At 40.5% G+C, this 16,514-nt stretch overlaps 1 protein-coding gene across 2 annotated transcripts; it reads left to right on the top strand.

Moving 5' to 3' along the window:
• Positions 1-14,928, top strand: LOC308124121 (UNC93-like protein MFSD11). Of its 2 annotated transcripts, none has more exons than XM_080486943.1 (13): positions 1-421; positions 816-871; positions 956-1,063; positions 1,543-1,622; positions 2,789-2,885; positions 8,115-8,173; positions 8,349-8,493; positions 9,104-9,153; positions 11,638-11,703; positions 11,797-11,922; positions 12,008-12,182; positions 13,684-13,819; positions 14,264-14,928. In XM_080486943.1, the coding sequence occupies exons 1-13, from the start codon at positions 332-334 to the stop codon at positions 14,414-14,416; spliced, it is 1,341 nt and encodes a 446-aa protein (XP_080343069.1). In that variant the 5' UTR covers positions 1-331; the 3' UTR covers positions 14,417-14,928. The 2 variants fall into 2 exon arrangements, with proteins under 2 accessions (XP_080343069.1, XP_080343070.1); XM_080486944.1 differs by having other exon boundaries at positions 6-421; positions 816-843; positions 1,009-1,063.
• Positions 14,929-16,514: the final 1,586 nt, after the last annotated feature.

Here is a 16,514-nt window from a genome sequence, read left to right as displayed (position 1 = left end):
ACCCTGACAGGGAAGTGAAGACCACAAACATTGTCCATAATTAAAGTCACAAGAAGTCATGAGTACTTTGTGGAAGAGGAGGGAAGTGTCCTCATGACTCTTTCTGCCGCCGTGCTCCTCCTCTCCGAGCTTTTCTTTTCTTTTCTTTTTTTTTTTTTTTATTGAAGCGTTAAACTGTAACTTAACGCTGAAGTTAACTTTTACCGCCGTGACTCTCTCCAAATGGGTTTATTCCAGTCCGCTCCGGAGTGTTGATTTCTGTTCCAGATTACTCTGCAGCATTACAAGGTGATGTGCATTTCAAATGTCTCGTCTGGATTAAGAAGACACCATGGTGGACAGACGGACTTTCAACGTTGTGATCTTGGGAGTGGGCTTTCTCTTCATCTTCACAGCCTTCACCACGTGTGGGAATATTGAAGTAAGTCACACTGCAGGTTGTGTTTCTGCGGACCGGGATCTTTCTATGTTCTTATTGTCATGAATGAATTGGAACAGATTTCTTGGCCCATTCAGAAATCCTAGAATAATCCCATCTCACACCCACAGTGGTGCGCGTCTAAATATGTGTTTGGCAACATGTGTATGCTCAACACAGTGGAGATATTTTTGCAAGCCTTAAAAAAAAAAGAAAAGAAAAGAAGAATGAAATCCAAGCACAGATGCTTGTATGTGAAGAAGGAAAGAGGCCAAACAGGCTGCCGCCAGGAGAATCTCGTGTTTCTAATTTCCCCTCTCTGGTCAATGGGATGATGAAACCGGATGGATCAGTTTAGGACCCGATCATACCCTGAGCATCTTCTGCTTTGTTTCAGCAAACTGTGGTGAAAAGCCTGGGAAATGGTACTTTCTCTGGGAGTGGATACCACAGGTGAAACACAGCAGTTCACCCATGCTTGTTATCCAGTTTCTTTAGTTAGAAATATGTGCTTACTCTGTGCTTCTGCTTCCACAGTCTGGGAATCATCTATGGCATCTTTTCATTCTCCAACCTGCTTGCCCCGACAGTTGTGACGATCGTCGGCCCCAAAATGACTATGTTTTTGAGCGGCACGTTGTACAGGTAACTTTATATGTTAGTGATGAGTCGGTTCTACGTTGTGGATAACACTTGTTGTCAGTTCCCCGACACAAAAGTGGGAATTATTGGTTTTACATGTGATGGGAGCTCTTATTAATTGGGATTGAATACAATATCAGCTGCAGTCACTGCCTTAATAAGAGCATATAGAGTGAAAACAATCAAGCGTGTGTGTTTAATTTAGAGAGGAGCAGTTAGTTATTTCCAATAGATCAATATCCAACATTGTTTTTGAATTCCAGGAGGAAGTGCTATTTCCCCCTGGTACTGACAATGAATTGTTTATTACACTTATATAGTCATTTAAAATGTACGTCCCTGTTCTAGAAAAACTCACGTTAAAGTTTGCGGCTCTAGTTTGAGGCAAAGTCTTACGCTGCCCCTACGTGACCCTGCGCCGCCTCGAAGTATCCTTACTGCGATGCTTATGCATAAATAATCCTGGTTGTGTTTGTGCTTAGTGGTTACATCGCTGTGTTCATCAGCCCCTCAACGTGGTCTTTTTACTTCACGTCTGTCCTCATCGGCGTTGGAGCAGCCTGTAAGTTCCTCTTTCATCAATTTAAAATGTAACGTCTGCTTGAATTACTTTTTTTTATAAATGTGATGCCTGTAATCTCTCAGCTGTATTTTTTTTTTTTTTTAAAAAACAGCAACCAAACTTTCTTTAAATGGGGCCTTTAGCTCTGTATGAATCTACAACAGAAACAACTAATTCCTCAAATTAGAGGAAGGGAAAGTCACGGGATGCCAGTCTACTGGCTCTGTGTTGGTTTAATGTACTCATGCCTTAATCTGATGACCCAAAAAATTGTGACATAAGGGCATTGATGAAAAGATTTCATTTATTTTTTTATTTTTTTATTATTCTTCACTTTAATTCAACTGGCTTGATTTGGTTTTTCAACAAACACGTTGGCTTGTTTGTTTAAAATGGGTAAAAATCAGGAAGCATTTTTATTTTAATCATCTGGAACTGAAGATCTAACCTCGTCTGATCAACAGCCCAAAGAGGGAAATACAGTTTTAATACAGGGGGGTTTTTGTTTCTCATCTTTAGCTGATTTTTATGCCTGTTTTATATTCAGGAAGGGCCGGGTTCATGTTTTTGTTTGTCCCGTGCTGAATCACATTCCATTTACCAAAATGTTCATATGATCACTGAAGCGGGATACAGTGTATTAACAATAGCTCAAGATATTGAGGCACATAAATACTTGAGTGCGGTTGCTGTTGCTGTTTTTTTTTTTTTTGTTCATTGCCGCCCATGCAAGCTGGATTTCTGTGTCAAAATACAAATAGTGTTTAATCATGCATGCAGGGATTATCATGGCTGGGGTGCGATGATGCGTATAAGCAGTATATCCCAAATTAGACCTTAAATGGGTTTGGGGGGGGGGGGGGGGGCTGTTTCTCCAAATAGTGCGCTGCACCTTGAGCTGGCTCATACATGTTGGTGAAAATACAAAGGGAGCGGCCTTCTGCTGAGCGTTTACTGGGGGGGAAAAATGAGGAGAAGTGATTCAGGGCTGTTTTCTTAATGCTGCATCAAATCGCAGTGGTGTGATGAATTTTGATCATATCCCAGGGCTTCCTGTCAGGTTGGATGCATTATTTACGCCCAGAAACACTGAATTTTCCTCGCTTCATGTGTGCAATCAACTGACCAGTTGTGTATTTATTTGGAATGGCTCTTTTGTGTGGCAGTGCTTTGGACGGCTCAAGGGCAATTCCTGGTGGAAAACTCGGAGGCCTCCACCATCAACAGAAACACGGGGATGTTCTGGGCTCTTCTGCAGTGCAGGTGTGCGGCGAGTCCATCCATCCATCCATCCATCCATCCATCCATCCATCCATCCATCCATCCATCCACAGAGGAGGATAGATTGAATTGAATAGAATTATTAGTGAGCGGCAGAAATGCCTGAAAAACCATCAAGCAAATTGTACAAATTTCAAAGAAAACATAGATTTTTTTTTATAACACATTTCTTAATAGTAGATATATGGCTGATGAATGAATGAAACTTTATTTTGAACATACAAATATAAAGGGGGAAAAAAAAGAAAGCAAAAGAGAAACATTTAAATTTAAATTGGTAAAACAAAACAATGAAACAACACATCCCTCTTGATCCACGTTTGTATGACGAGAAGGAAGAAGTATAGAAACGTATTAACTCCTACCCCTCAAACGCTCAGTGACAAAAGTCCCTCGTGATTTCATTTAACCCCAACAACTGCACAGGTTATGATAAACTGTGGTACTCTTAATGCAGTATTCTCTATTAAACAAGCAGACCATCACTAAGATAAACTGCTCTACTTGTCAAATATCAATCCCTTATATCTTTTCTTACATTGAATTATATTTGATGATTGTTTCATCCGAGTCCTTAATCTGTTCCACCTCTTTCTTCTAAACTCAGACCCACTCACTGGATCACTGAACATTTTCTGGATGTTTCCTGGTAATAAGTTATTCTTTGCCTTGTACAAAACTGGAGTAGTTTTGATCTCTACCAGATCCATGAATTGGATCCTTCTTGACTGTAGAAATAGTGAGTTAGTGTTCCAGGAAGTCAAACTTATAGACAATTCTTATTGCTCTTTTCTGTAAAATACAGATTATTTTGTAATGAACTTGTATATGTTTCCCTCGCTGATGCTGCCATGAAAGCTATGAAAACAGCATTAGCTTCAAAGCCATGCTGTCGGCGTGAGTTTCTAAAAAGATGCATCATGACAAAGCTAAAGGAGAATTCTATTTATTTTTTTGACATTTCACTGCATTTTGCAACAGAAGGTATAATTACAATTGACTTCCTGTTGAGATGGTAGTAATTGATGAATCGGGGCCGTATGTGACCCTTGACTTGAGGTCGTTGAAGCTGGCCGTTGGACCAAGCTGAAACACGTAGACACCCGGCGAAACTATTTAGGGAACTCAGAAGTGTGTCTTTGGTTTTTGGTTGGAAGGCACGAGGAGAACATGCAAACTCCAGACAGGAAGACCCCCGTCAGCCTGCGGTTTCAAACCATGGACTTTATTCTCGTGAAACAGCAACGCTTCCCACTACAGAGCAGCGCAAAGCAAAATTAGGATTGATTTGTAAAATGACACTACGCAACCGTCACACAAGGAGGACCGAGGGTCCTGTAGCTGTGAGGTGGGTGGTGCTCACCGCCACATTACTCTATACCAGGGGTCACATGGTCAACGGTCACATGATAAATTAACACCGCTATAGAGGCCCGAGAGATGAGCTGCCTTGCGTTTTTTTTTTAATGAGAATAATTTCTTGGTTAAAAAAAAAAAAAGCTGCAGTTTTATGAGATATTGTTATTTTACGTTACAGTTTCTTTCCCTTTATCTGTCTGGAAATAATGATTACGAGTTCAGTAAATTAAAAACCAGACTTTTTCATTAACAGTCTTTTGTGAAACACACTTTTTGTGAGGTAACCATTGCAAAATTGGCGAGCCAAGGTGCGAAACCCATACACTAATGGCTCATGCTTTATTTTGAGAAGCCGCGCAATCCCCCCCAACTCATCTGTGCTCAAGGTTGCTTTTAAACGAGCCTCGTATTATTATTGCTCCCTCCATCGCTACAGTCGGAACACAAACACACTTCACCACGTTTTTGTTAAATCTTTTTGTTTGATGCAACTCCTCTCGCTGATCAAAGATGTGATTGCACTTCAAAATCCCGTCTGTATTTTTAGCCTGACAGCACACACTATATTACTTTAGGCTCTAATTTAAAAATACATTTGTTAGACCCTCTTGCACGCTGTCATTCTTCCATCCGGCGACTCATTAGTTTCTCTGCACCTAAAAACACGGGAGGGTTTTGTACCTTTTCGTTACTTTTTTTTTTTTTTTGGCCCCGTGGTTCACACGCTGGCTCGGGCGACTCGTCTGTATTTGTTAAAATATGCAAATGAAATTAGTACAGCAATTACACTGGCTGTCACCTGGGCCAAAGCTTCTAACAGGGCGCTGCTAATCTGACTCCGCAGTGGTGGTCGCCGCCGCCACAGCAAACTCAGGAATCTCTTCCTCCACAGCCCGCAGACACAAACACAGATTGTTTGTGAGAAACACCACCACCACCACCACCACCACCACCAACCTTCGCTGTGGCTCTGGGAGGAACTAATTGCTCATCTACATTTTTTAGTTTAGGTAGACAAGTAATTAAAGGCGGAAATAGATCATAGTATTTTTACAGAGCTGCAATGTTAACCATGAATGGCAAGAAAAAGCAGCTTCAAAAAAACTCCCCCAGAGGCACGAATGCAGATTATTATGTTTATAAAACCAGCGTTTGATCCAGGAAGAAAAAGAAGGGAAAAAAGAAAAGAATCTAGTGCACATTTGCTGTCTATCAAACATTGTTTCTCAAATGGTTCAACTAAAACCATAACCGGCCTTTGTTTTGTTTTTTTCTTCTTCTTTTTTTTTTTAATTACGCTGATTGTCCAAACGGGAGCCCTTTAATTAAAGGTCACAGTGTGAAGCCCTGAAAGGCCCCCGGAGTTTTGATGTACACGAAACTTGATGTACACAATAAATTGCACGGAGGGCGCTCTAATTAAAGCGAGTGTTTAACTAGAGTACAATTTCCGACACCACAGCTCTAATTATGATCAAACTTGGAGGGACACAACATGCGATAAGCATCGCGGCAAAATACTATTACATGAAAGTTTGTAAAAAAAAAATAAAAAAAATCATGCATAATGCAACAGCTATAAGAAAAGTTTTTATGACATTTCACTGCATTTTGCACCAGAAGGTTTCATGAAAATAGTTTTTTATGTTGAGATTGTAGTAGTTCTCTACAATTGTTTGGTTTTGTCAAAACGTTTTCATCACATATACTCTGTGCCAGGTGATACATTTAAATCTGAAGGTTATTATGGCACTATTTTAGTGGTCCGACCTCCGTTAGAAAGTCATTGAGACACTCGTGGCTGTGCACACTAATACATGCATACAAATACACAAAGTGTTTAGTTTACAGACAAGAGCGCGTCCAAACCAAGTCAATAAAACAAGAATATAATATCAATAAAACATAGTAATGCAAAAACTATACAATCATGAAAGAAAAAAAAAGATTATGGTAAAAGAGTGTAAACTAAGTCTGACAGCTTACCGAACAAAACATAAAATATTGCTTTAGATTACATGAAATTATATCAAAATAACTCGGTTTAGTTTAGATGATCTTTTAGCAGGATGCGTTTTCAATTACAAATGAAAGTACCACTGATGATGATGATGATGATGATGATGATGATGATGATGATGATGATAATCGTCACAAAATGGACCAAAGCCTGTGCAAACCAAGTCAGTAAACACTGGGTAATATATCGATATAGGTAATTATTGGAAAAAAAGTAAAGTTGAATAAAATATTTACAAATTCATGCATATATGGAATGAAATAATAATGAAAGATGGCAATGCCAGTGAATTTTAAAATGACAAGGTCTAAGGAGGGTTTTCACATTAGTGCAGTCATATGCATGTGTATGGAGATACATATATCAAAAGCATGTCTGGTGCAAGACCATGCTGTGCTTTGTAAGCTATTAAAATAATAATAAAAAAAAATAATAATAAAAAAAAACTAACAGGTAGCCAGTGTGCAGACTTTTCAGCTACGGTCAATTTTAAAATTCAGCTGCACACAAGATAAATTGGCGATAATGTGCCCTCCTTTTGGTCTTCATCTTGTGTGCAGCTGAATTTTAAAATTGACCGTAGCTGATGAATTCTGTTTTGGTGCCGGAGCAGGAAAGAGAGTGTCACAGTCGTGTAAGCAGCTATTTACAAAGGAGTGCAGTCGTCTCTGTGGCGCTCGGAGAGAAGGGAAAGGGGGAAAAAAAAAAAAAAATGGCTGAAGTCTAAATGTTTTTCCGGAGATAAAACGCAGCCTGTGCAGCACCTCTCACACGCCAGCCTTGAAAATAAGATCCACGTCAAAGATCAGTGCGAGGGTTTCCTGCTTCTTGGCTCAGGTTGGGTCCCCCTGTGTTTAGCGTGAGGGCCAATTTCAGTCTCCGAGGCTTTGATCAGGACAGCGTATTGCTCTTATCAGTTGGAAACCAGGCGTAACCAAAATGTCAACTAAGAAAAGAGGGTTTGCTTGATCTCGTAAAAGTGTTTTCCAAGTGGTGGTGGTGGTGGTGGTGGTGGAGGGGGTCGTCTTGAGGGGCGCCAGAGAGCTCTAGAAGTGCAGTGGCAGGAAAAATTTTGGATTTAAATGGTATTGTTTTAGTAATGATGAAAAAGAGCAAGCAGGAAATAAAACTATAAAGTGATGGAGAAGAATCCAAATCATAAAGAGTTTTAGGCCAAACCCACATGCAGACTATATATAAAGACCATCCATCCATCCAAATGTTTTAAATCGGGTGTGTCAAACATATTTTAATTCAGAGGCCTCATACAGTCCAATTTCCTCCTGAGTCGGCCGGAATGGGAAAATAGTGCCGCAATAATCTTTAAATTTACACTTTAAAGTCTTTCTTTGTTGTGACATAAATGTCTATATTTTCACAATTACTATCGAAAATGACTACAATTTCAACATAAAGCCAATTTTGATAACACATTCTGCTGAAAAATACAGTGAAATGTTAAAAGGAAAAAAAACTTCTACTATATTCGTTGCTATTATATATATATATATATTGTAAAAAAAAATAAAAATACAAATCTATGATTTGTTTGAAATTTTTTACAATTTGCTTGGTGGTTCTCGGGCTGAAATGTAGACTCTTGCGGACCGGTAACTTATGTTTGACAATCCTGTTTGAAATGAAAAGCCAGTAACAAGAATATGGATGCCAGCAGCTGTATATAAAGACATCTTATGGTGTTAAAATGTAACATTGCATTCACCAGCTGATATTCAGCAGAGAAGCACACAAATGACGTGAAGTGCATAAAAAGGAAGGAGCGCTATATTTCAGCTGTGGCATTAATGTCATGTCATCGTTTCTCCCCGCAGCATGCTCTTCGGCAATCTCTACATTTATTTTGACTGGAACGGAAAGACGGAGATACCAGGTATGGTGGCCACCGAATAAGGCGCTGTGGAAGCAGAATGTCGCACCGCGATGAAAGTTAAATATCAAGAGGATTAAAAGAGTGATTGCTTGTTCTCAACATGCCCCCTGCTTAATGTTGTTAATATATCTGCTGCGTTTTAATTAAGCGGTTTATTCTAATCTGGCTCTCCCAGACAGCGGCAGGAGGAACCTTTTCCTGTCCCTGCTGGTCACCTCTGTTCTCGGCACGCTCAGCTTCCTGGTGCTGAGAAGCAGCCGCCATGAGGAGGAGCTGCTCTCCGAGGAGGAGGGGCAGTCGCTGCTCTCCACTCGCACCATGTAAATGACGGTCTCTTCTATATTTACACCTCCTTTCACTGTAGTGCCTGAAAAATCCCTCAGAATATCTCGTACAGTTGAGAAAAAACGTGCGCTCTGGTAAGAAAAGAAGTGATGTACCCTTCACGCACTTGACCTTGAAACCACTTAAGAGGTTATTATTTTCCTCGGTGACACAATTTTCACGAGGATTTTTTTTTATTTTTTAAAGAAGACTAATGTCCTTCTAAAAAGTGACAATGTCCATTTTTTCCCCGGATCAATGCGGCTCTGACGGAGCCGGCACTAATCACAGCACTTTGCACAAGTAGGGTGCAATCAGGCCGAGACTTTTCTCTTGGAGAGGGACGACGGTCTGAATCCCCTCAGCCTCTCCAGACCGCTTCAGACACACAGTGTGCGCGCGCTTGTGAGCGCGGACGCCGCTCGATCCAAACCAAGAGAATATGTGAAAAAAAATATATAGGCGGTGGGAAAAGTCCTTGGGAAAAGTTGATAGTTTGATGGAGCTGAGACTGTAATCTCAATTACTCCCAACAACAGGGATGCAGTTTATCGCTCTCGGACCAGCATTGCAGGAGTTAACACTGATTTGATGTCTCCTGTTCAGGTACACGCAAAGAGCAAATACTGCAATCCAAGACACCAAGTCAGAATTCAGTAAGTGTTTGAATTGCCGAAGTACGTTTACCTGCTATGTTACATGGGCTCGTTTACGTGCACTCAGTGCTCTCATTATACATTCATACATAATGAGCGGAGGCTGATGCAACGGGCAAACGAGTAAATTCAATACGCACATTTTCTACATGGGAATTAGTACAAATAACCTTTTGTGACGGGACTAATTGTGTTTATTAACTGTTTTGTGTGTAGAAGAATTGAGAACGTGTCATAGATTCCAGTCAGACTGCTTGCATGCGCAAATACGGTTGCGATCGATTTATGTCACGCAACGGCCGGAGGAAGAGGGGAGGAGGCGCTCGAGAAAAGAGGATTTTCAACCAAGGTGTTTGTAGAAAAGCTGAAGTGTGACTTTCAAGTCATGAGGAAAGTAGATTATCTGGAAGTGGCATCCAACATTGCTTTCATCAGTCCTGCAGTGGGTCAATGAGCAAATCTGATTGAACTCAAAAGTAGTTTGCATTAAGTGTGCATACAGCCTCTTTGGTTGACTTTTTGATGCTGCTTCCTCTTTTTAAATGTAGATGATGGTTACAAATACTAACAAGTGTGACCTCAAGATGAACTCTTCAGATCATCTCACAAAGTCTCACACCTTCATCACGAGACAATAAACGGACGCTCCCACATCATAACATGCTTTTTAACACACTCGGCAACAGCGTATTGTTCTCACTATAGAAGATCTTTCTTTTTTATTTTTATTGAGAGATCTAAAACGGTATGTTTAATTGAAAGTAAATTCTAGTTCTACCGTGCATTTAAAATGTATTTATTCTTTTGAAACCTCGCATGAAAGAAAGGCCTGCTGGGGCGTACTAGTCTGTTTCTCCAATCAATTTCTTGTGTTTACACACACACACACACACACACACACACACACACACACACACACACACACACACACACACACACACACACACACACACACACTAGTGATTCTCTCTCGCAACCCAAGCTCAAGTTAGAAAATTAATTAAAACTACAACAAGAAATATGTTTGCACGACACTAACTCACAGTAACTGGAAGCTGTAAACACTGTAAACAGGCCAACAGCCCAATTGAGCTGAAACAAATAATCCCTGAAGTCGCTTAAGATTTGATTAAACTTTTTACACTATCCAGTGCAGCGTGATCGCTGCAGGCAGAGCTGCTGATTCATCAACAGCGACTGAATGAATTCCCTTCTTCATCGTGTCGATTAGTGGAAGTTTGAAAAAAAAAATAAAGGCCCACTTTCTTTTTTGTTTTGCGGCTCAGATTACAGATTAGGATTGTTATTGTTAGAAACCTTTTTAAAGCCAACATAGAAACTGAAACTTAAAACTATTTAAAGACACAAGCGAGTATCATTTTTCACATCCTATCAACAAGCGTGCGTAAAGTTACAGACTTAAATGAATTGTGATGATTATACCTCAGGTTAAAAATTCAAAAGAAAAATAAATGTGATCTTAGAATATATATAGTATTTATAGATACTGTTTTTGATGTTCATGGATTGTGAGATAAAATTCTAATTAAATAAAACAAAAAAATACTGCAGTTTAAGTGTCATAAATCAAAAGCAGAGCTGGAAGTTTCACATAAATTTGAGCAAAATGTACTTTATTATTTTATTTGAATTTCTTTTTGATGTGCTTGTCTCAGACTGAAGTTGCCATTCACTCCATTTAGTCACCAATTTTGCTGAAAGTGCCCAAACAGGATAATAATACTGTGCGTTCTCCTCTAAATATATCTAATCTGTCATAATGTCTTGATAGCCACTGGAAAAGACTGTGAACAAGCCATCTTTTCCCCTTCCCAGGTATTTCTGTTTGTGTTGTGTTGCTGCTCTTAAACTGAAATTAGCAGGCGGTGGCAGCCAGTTTTGTTTTTTTTCCTGAAGTAAAAATTGCTTTTCATGTGGATAAAAATCTCCTGGCATCACAAACCGAGTACACAGAAGCTTCCTCCTGCGCCGGAGTTTATTTCAGATTATATCGGTGTTTGTCATCGGGAAAGTGTGCTGAACTTGCACCTGCCTTCAGTGGCGCCCCGAGTTGTTTGCATGATCAGATTGCTCTTTGTCTCACGTGTATCTGGTGTGCATGTGTACACCCGCCTTAAAGGTATCTGCTTTTGTCAAAGATGCATGCCGATTCATGTCAAGAAAGGGCATCCAGGCATATATAAACACACTGAGTGGGATTTCTTCCTTTTTTTATAATCTGAATTATAGCTTCGGTGAAAGTCTCTCCTGGGTGCTTCTCCATCTGCATTTCAATGTGGCTTCCTGGCAATAGGGAATGTTCTACTAACACTGAAGTTTAATTGTCGGTGGAAAATTAAGTCTTTTTTTTTTTTTTTTTTTTTGTCTGAGCATTGCACAGAGGTTAAAAGAATAAAACGCATTAATCCGATAAATATCCAGTTTATTAGCATTTGAAATGGGCATGTGTTGCTTCCCTTTCAGAAACCATCCTGCGGCTGCTGAAGACTAAAACTTTGCTCCTCCTGAGTCCCTGCATGGCATACAGCGGTAAGTGGAAAGCATCACAGTGCTTCTGTGGCCTCGGGTAAAAAGGCTCCCAGCTACAGCCCCCCCAACCCCCCACCCCCCCTTGTTCTCCAGGCCTGGAGCTATCTTTCTACAGCGGAGTGTACGGGACCTGTATCGGAGCCACCGCACAGTTCGGAGCGGCAGCTAAGGGCTTGATCGGGATGTCGGGGATTGTGGTAGGCGTCGGAGAAATCATAGGTAAATTGAGTTTTCCCCTCACCGAGGGCAAGTTTGGATGATTTAAATTGCCGAAGTTCACACAGAACGTTGACTTCCCCTGCAGGCGGAGGCCTGTTTGGGCTGTTGTGCAAGAACAGCCGCTTCAGACGGACCTCGGTGGTCTTCCTGGGAATGGTCGTCCACTTCGTCGCGTTCTATTTAATCTTCCTCAGCATCCCCAATGACGCCTCGGTCGTCTTTGACACCAGCACCCAGATGACCCCATACCTCACTCCCAGGTATCACTCCTCGTCTTTACTTCAGGAGAAGCACAAATACTTGTTTTAAAGTGACGTATTGATGGCATTTCTTTGGAAATAAGTAAGATGAGTCATCTAAATATCCCAAAAGGATTTCAAACCGTCGCATGTTGATGTGGGTTTTAAAGAAATGGGCTGAATCTGGGGGTCACCATCTTACATCAACTACACAAGAATGACAAGTTCAAGTCATTTCCACAATTAATTCAATCTCCTAAAAACACTTTTTTTTTTTTTTAAGAAACCCACAAATACAATCTTTCCTAATGAAGCATAAAGAATTAAATAAAGTAATTAAACCCAATGAATTGATTTATTTAATGGAAATAAAATCAGGAGATCAGAAGAAAAAATAATAATTGTCCAAATCTACCATATCTACCATATCTACCATATCTACCATATACTTATGAAACATAATGACACATCAAAGATGAATACGCAGCGTGAATTAGAAACTGACTAGTGTATGACCAGATGAATGAGAATAAATGTTTATTGAGGCCCACAGGGTAACTCACTCCACTATGTGGAGAGAATACAAAAGAAAAAGATTCACACCTGAGCTATTGGCAAAAATGAACCCACGGCACACAGACTCATGTATTCTGGACATGCCCTAAGTCACAAAAAGTCTTTGAGGCACCGAGGGCGATCGTTCAACATTACAAAAGATCCCAGAGTGGCACTATTAATGATGAAGCTCAGAAATGTCTTTGAGAAAACAGCAGCAGTCAAATGTATTACAATCAGGTGGCGCAAACTGGAGCCTCCAACACACAATATGTGGCCTGAGAAAGCCTGGGAAGTTTTCCAAATGGAACAAATAACATTTTCCCCGAGGCTGCAAAAAGGCAATATTTACTAGAAGATGGAGACGAGTCACACCAATTCTACCAGTAGCCCCTCAACTAAACATGGACCGACTCAGCTGCTTTACTGACACCCAGATTCCCCACCCACACCCCGCTTTTTGGTTTTGCTTCTGACTAAGCATTATTGGTGAGTGATCTTTATTTTCTGTACCTGTGTAAATGAATGAAAACTAAGTTTAAAAAAAAAAGTTTAAAAACTCAACTTTATTGATAAATAAGGCCTTTTTTTTTTTTTTTAGAGCATCTTGAACCTATTTTGGTGGTGGAGGATCACATGTATGTTAACGTACATACACAGATTATAACTTGTTATTGCAACACCATGTTCATCATGGTGGATACACCAGCTAGATAATTAGAAATGACACAGATCATTATTATTTCAATCCAGGAGCGAACTTGTTTTTGAAATTAAAAGAAAATAATATTAAAGTCGATATGGAACGCTACATCTTCTATCTATTCATTCAGCCTCACTGATGTAACTCCATCACTCTAAAGTACTGTTTTTAAAATGACGTTTGCTCCCTCTATAGCGAGTAAAACCATGTCAGCTTTAATAATAGAGGTCACGTTCCGATATTAACTCCCATTTCCTCTGCCAGTGTGTCCATCGCCCTGCTGTGCAGCTTTCTGCTGGGTCTGGGCGACAGCTGCTTCAACACGCAGCTCTACAGCATATTGGGCCACGTGTACGCCGAGCAGAGCACGCCCGCCTTCGCCATCTTCAAATTCATCCAGGTAATCCCCGAGTTGCAAATTCTCCCGACATTGTTAGCAGAGCCGAGCAAAGCCGGGGTCCAAACGTCGCCCCGTCAAGTGTGAAATAAAATTCACCTGAAGCCACATTTAGAAGGCAAACGGCAGCGGCGCTAAACCTCTATCCACCTTTCTTTGCTCACAAATTGATCTTCTAACAAGAGTTAAACCTGGGAGAAGGCAGTGTTTTCTCAACACGTCTTATAAATATTAAATATATTGGGTTTTCTGCAAGGTTTAGGGAAAAAAAAGAGCATTTTTGGGGGCGGTGCTCGTCCTCCCACACTACGGAGACCCCTGGCTGAAATAGTACCGGCCTCCAGAAAAGCAGCCGCAGTGTGTTCCAGCCTATCAAGTGGAGACGTGGGCCACTGTTATCTCGCCACAGCTGAAGTCTCCATGTCCCCCCCCCCCCCCCCTTCTCAGTCCGTTTTCGCAGCCGTGGCGTTTTTCTACAGCGGCTACGTCCTGCTGATGTGGCAGCTCCTGCTGATGGTCATCCTGGGCTTCGCGGGGACGCTCTGCTTCTTCGTGGTGGAGAGGACGCAGACCTTCGCCGTGGACATCCAAGAATATTAGGCGGCGTTTCCGTCCCCGGATCGACTGCGTCCCGGGGACTGTCACATAAACAGCCCCACGTCCTTCCAATTAGGACGCATCGCAAAGGTCAGATACATTTGGATATCGGCCACTGCTGAAGCCGCCTTACCCGGAGGAAACCTCTCATAGTATTACATTGTCATTAATCAGCCTGGATTGTACTTTGCACATGGTTTGTCCTAATTACACAAAACAGTCATTTTTGTTAATTTTTTAACAAAGCTTTTTAAAAAAAATTTTCCCATTAAGCAATTAAACTCTCTTGCCTTAGCAATTTAATAACTACTGACTTATTGCTTCCAGCTCAGGTTTTTAATAATTATAGCAACTTTGCTGACATAATCTTTTACCCTTTAAAGCCGTTTATTATCGGTATTTAAATATCTGATATTGTTTTCATGCATGACAATCACTACTCTTATTTGTACATTTTGAATACTAATGTCAATGTATTTTTGAGATTTGATGAATAAATGTTTTGTGCATTTTCACTGTTTAGCATTTTGTACTCGTCACATAGCTAAGAAACGGTTTGAATCTGCACATAAATATTGATTCGAGGGCATATTTTACGGTTCATGCTCATTGATTGGGTTGCATATGTAAATGAGACCAACTGAGAATCCAGGCTTGTGTTTTATGTTTGTTCCCCTCGTTAGGCTTGTATTCAGCCCACAACACATTTGACAATGAGTCATAAAAAGAGCAATCTTACTGAATTATCAACATTACAAGGGGAAAAAAAACAAAATTTTTCTACTAGCTTGTGTTTGAGATTTAAAGATTTCCACTTTTCCTGGTCAAGACGTGACTCTCGTAGTCACTCCATCGTATCACAAGATAAACCTGATGGATTTAATCCTAATTTGCCTGATTCATTTGAAAAGCAATGAGGCCATTAATCAAAAAAAAAAAAAAAAGGAGCAGGCGAGGTCCAAGTTTAAGAGTATGGGTTACAGGCTCAGAGGTCCCACATTACCTCACTGGTAATTGAGTATTGATTACATTATAATGAGAGTAAGCAGTTTTCTGTGATCTTAAGTCAATTGTGCCACTTACTTGACAACAACAAAGCACTGAAGGGCTAAGTGAAGTATACAGCATTTACTCACAGAATTAAACACGGGCAGCGTTCATATTATTGGTTTCGGAGAGATAACCTTGTGAGGAAAGTAACTTATCTTTGGCCTAATCGATTACTGGAGCAGCAGCGTGCTTTATCCACGAGCCATGAAGCTCCAGAAAACGGGGAAGGGAATTGAAAATGGGAAAAAGTTCAATGAGTAGAAGAATGGTGTAGTGGTTAGCACTGTGGTATCCACTGTGAGAAAACCATTGGATTGATTCTTGGGGTTTTATTTGTGTGGAGTTTGCATGTTTTCCCTGTGTTTGCATGTTTGTTTTGTTTCCTCAGAATGTTGTGTAGTGGTGAGCACTGTTGCCTCACTAGGAGAAGACTCCAGTTTGATTTGAATGGATTCCACTCAGTGTTTCCTCACTACTTTAGCAGCCCCCATAGTGCTTTACAACGTTAATCCCGTTTACTCATTCACACAAACACCAACGGTGACGGCTCAGTCCATCCATAGGAGGCACTGCGGAGTCCAGTGACACTTGGGGGGATGAGGGGATCGAACCTGCAACCTTCCAATTGAGAGACCGCTTCAGGCTTCTCGCAATAACATAAAAACACAAGATACAGTTTGCACTGTCGCATTAAGGTAAGATCATGAAATACGTGAGCTCTTTGGTAAACGTAGTCCCAAAGTAACATTTTCCAGGTTTGATCCTGACTTCTTTGTTCCTTGACTTCAATCTTTCATTTCATCGTCATTTAGCTTTTATGTGTTTCTCCTAATCTGTTGTGCTTTAATCAAATATTATTACTTCTGCCTTTTCAAGATACGTCACACTCCTCAATGTGGATTTCATGTCTTCCCCTTCAGCAAGTTGAGTTTCCTTCAAATATTTAAACAACTTACCTGCTTGAAATACATTTCTAGGACAATTTCCGACTGCGGACTGTGAATTTAGTTTAAATAACAGATAAAAGCTGCTCTTCTTTCGCCTCATCCTC

Source organism: Lipophrys pholis, assembly GCF_963383615.2.
Source record: "Lipophrys pholis genome assembly, chromosome: 19".
NCBI lineage: Eukaryota > Metazoa > Chordata > Actinopteri > Blenniiformes > Blenniidae > Lipophrys > Lipophrys pholis.
This window is presented reverse-complemented; position numbering and strand designations above follow the sequence as displayed.

What these genes read in the sequence shown, in the direction of transcription:
- LOC308124121 (XM_080486943.1), top strand. Translation starts at nt 332, where the DNA reads ATGGTGGACAGACGGACTTTCAACGTTGTGATCTTGGGAGTGGGCTTT. An exon ending in TCTGGGAGTGGATACCACAG is followed by an intron (nt 872 to 955) that starts GTGAAACACAGC and finishes CTGCTTCCACAG; the next exon opens with TCTGGGAATCATCTATGGCA. An exon ending in TGGGCTCTTCTGCAGTGCAG is followed by an intron (nt 2,886 to 8,114) that starts GTGTGCGGCGAG and finishes TTCTCCCCGCAG; the next exon opens with CATGCTCTTCGGCAATCTCT.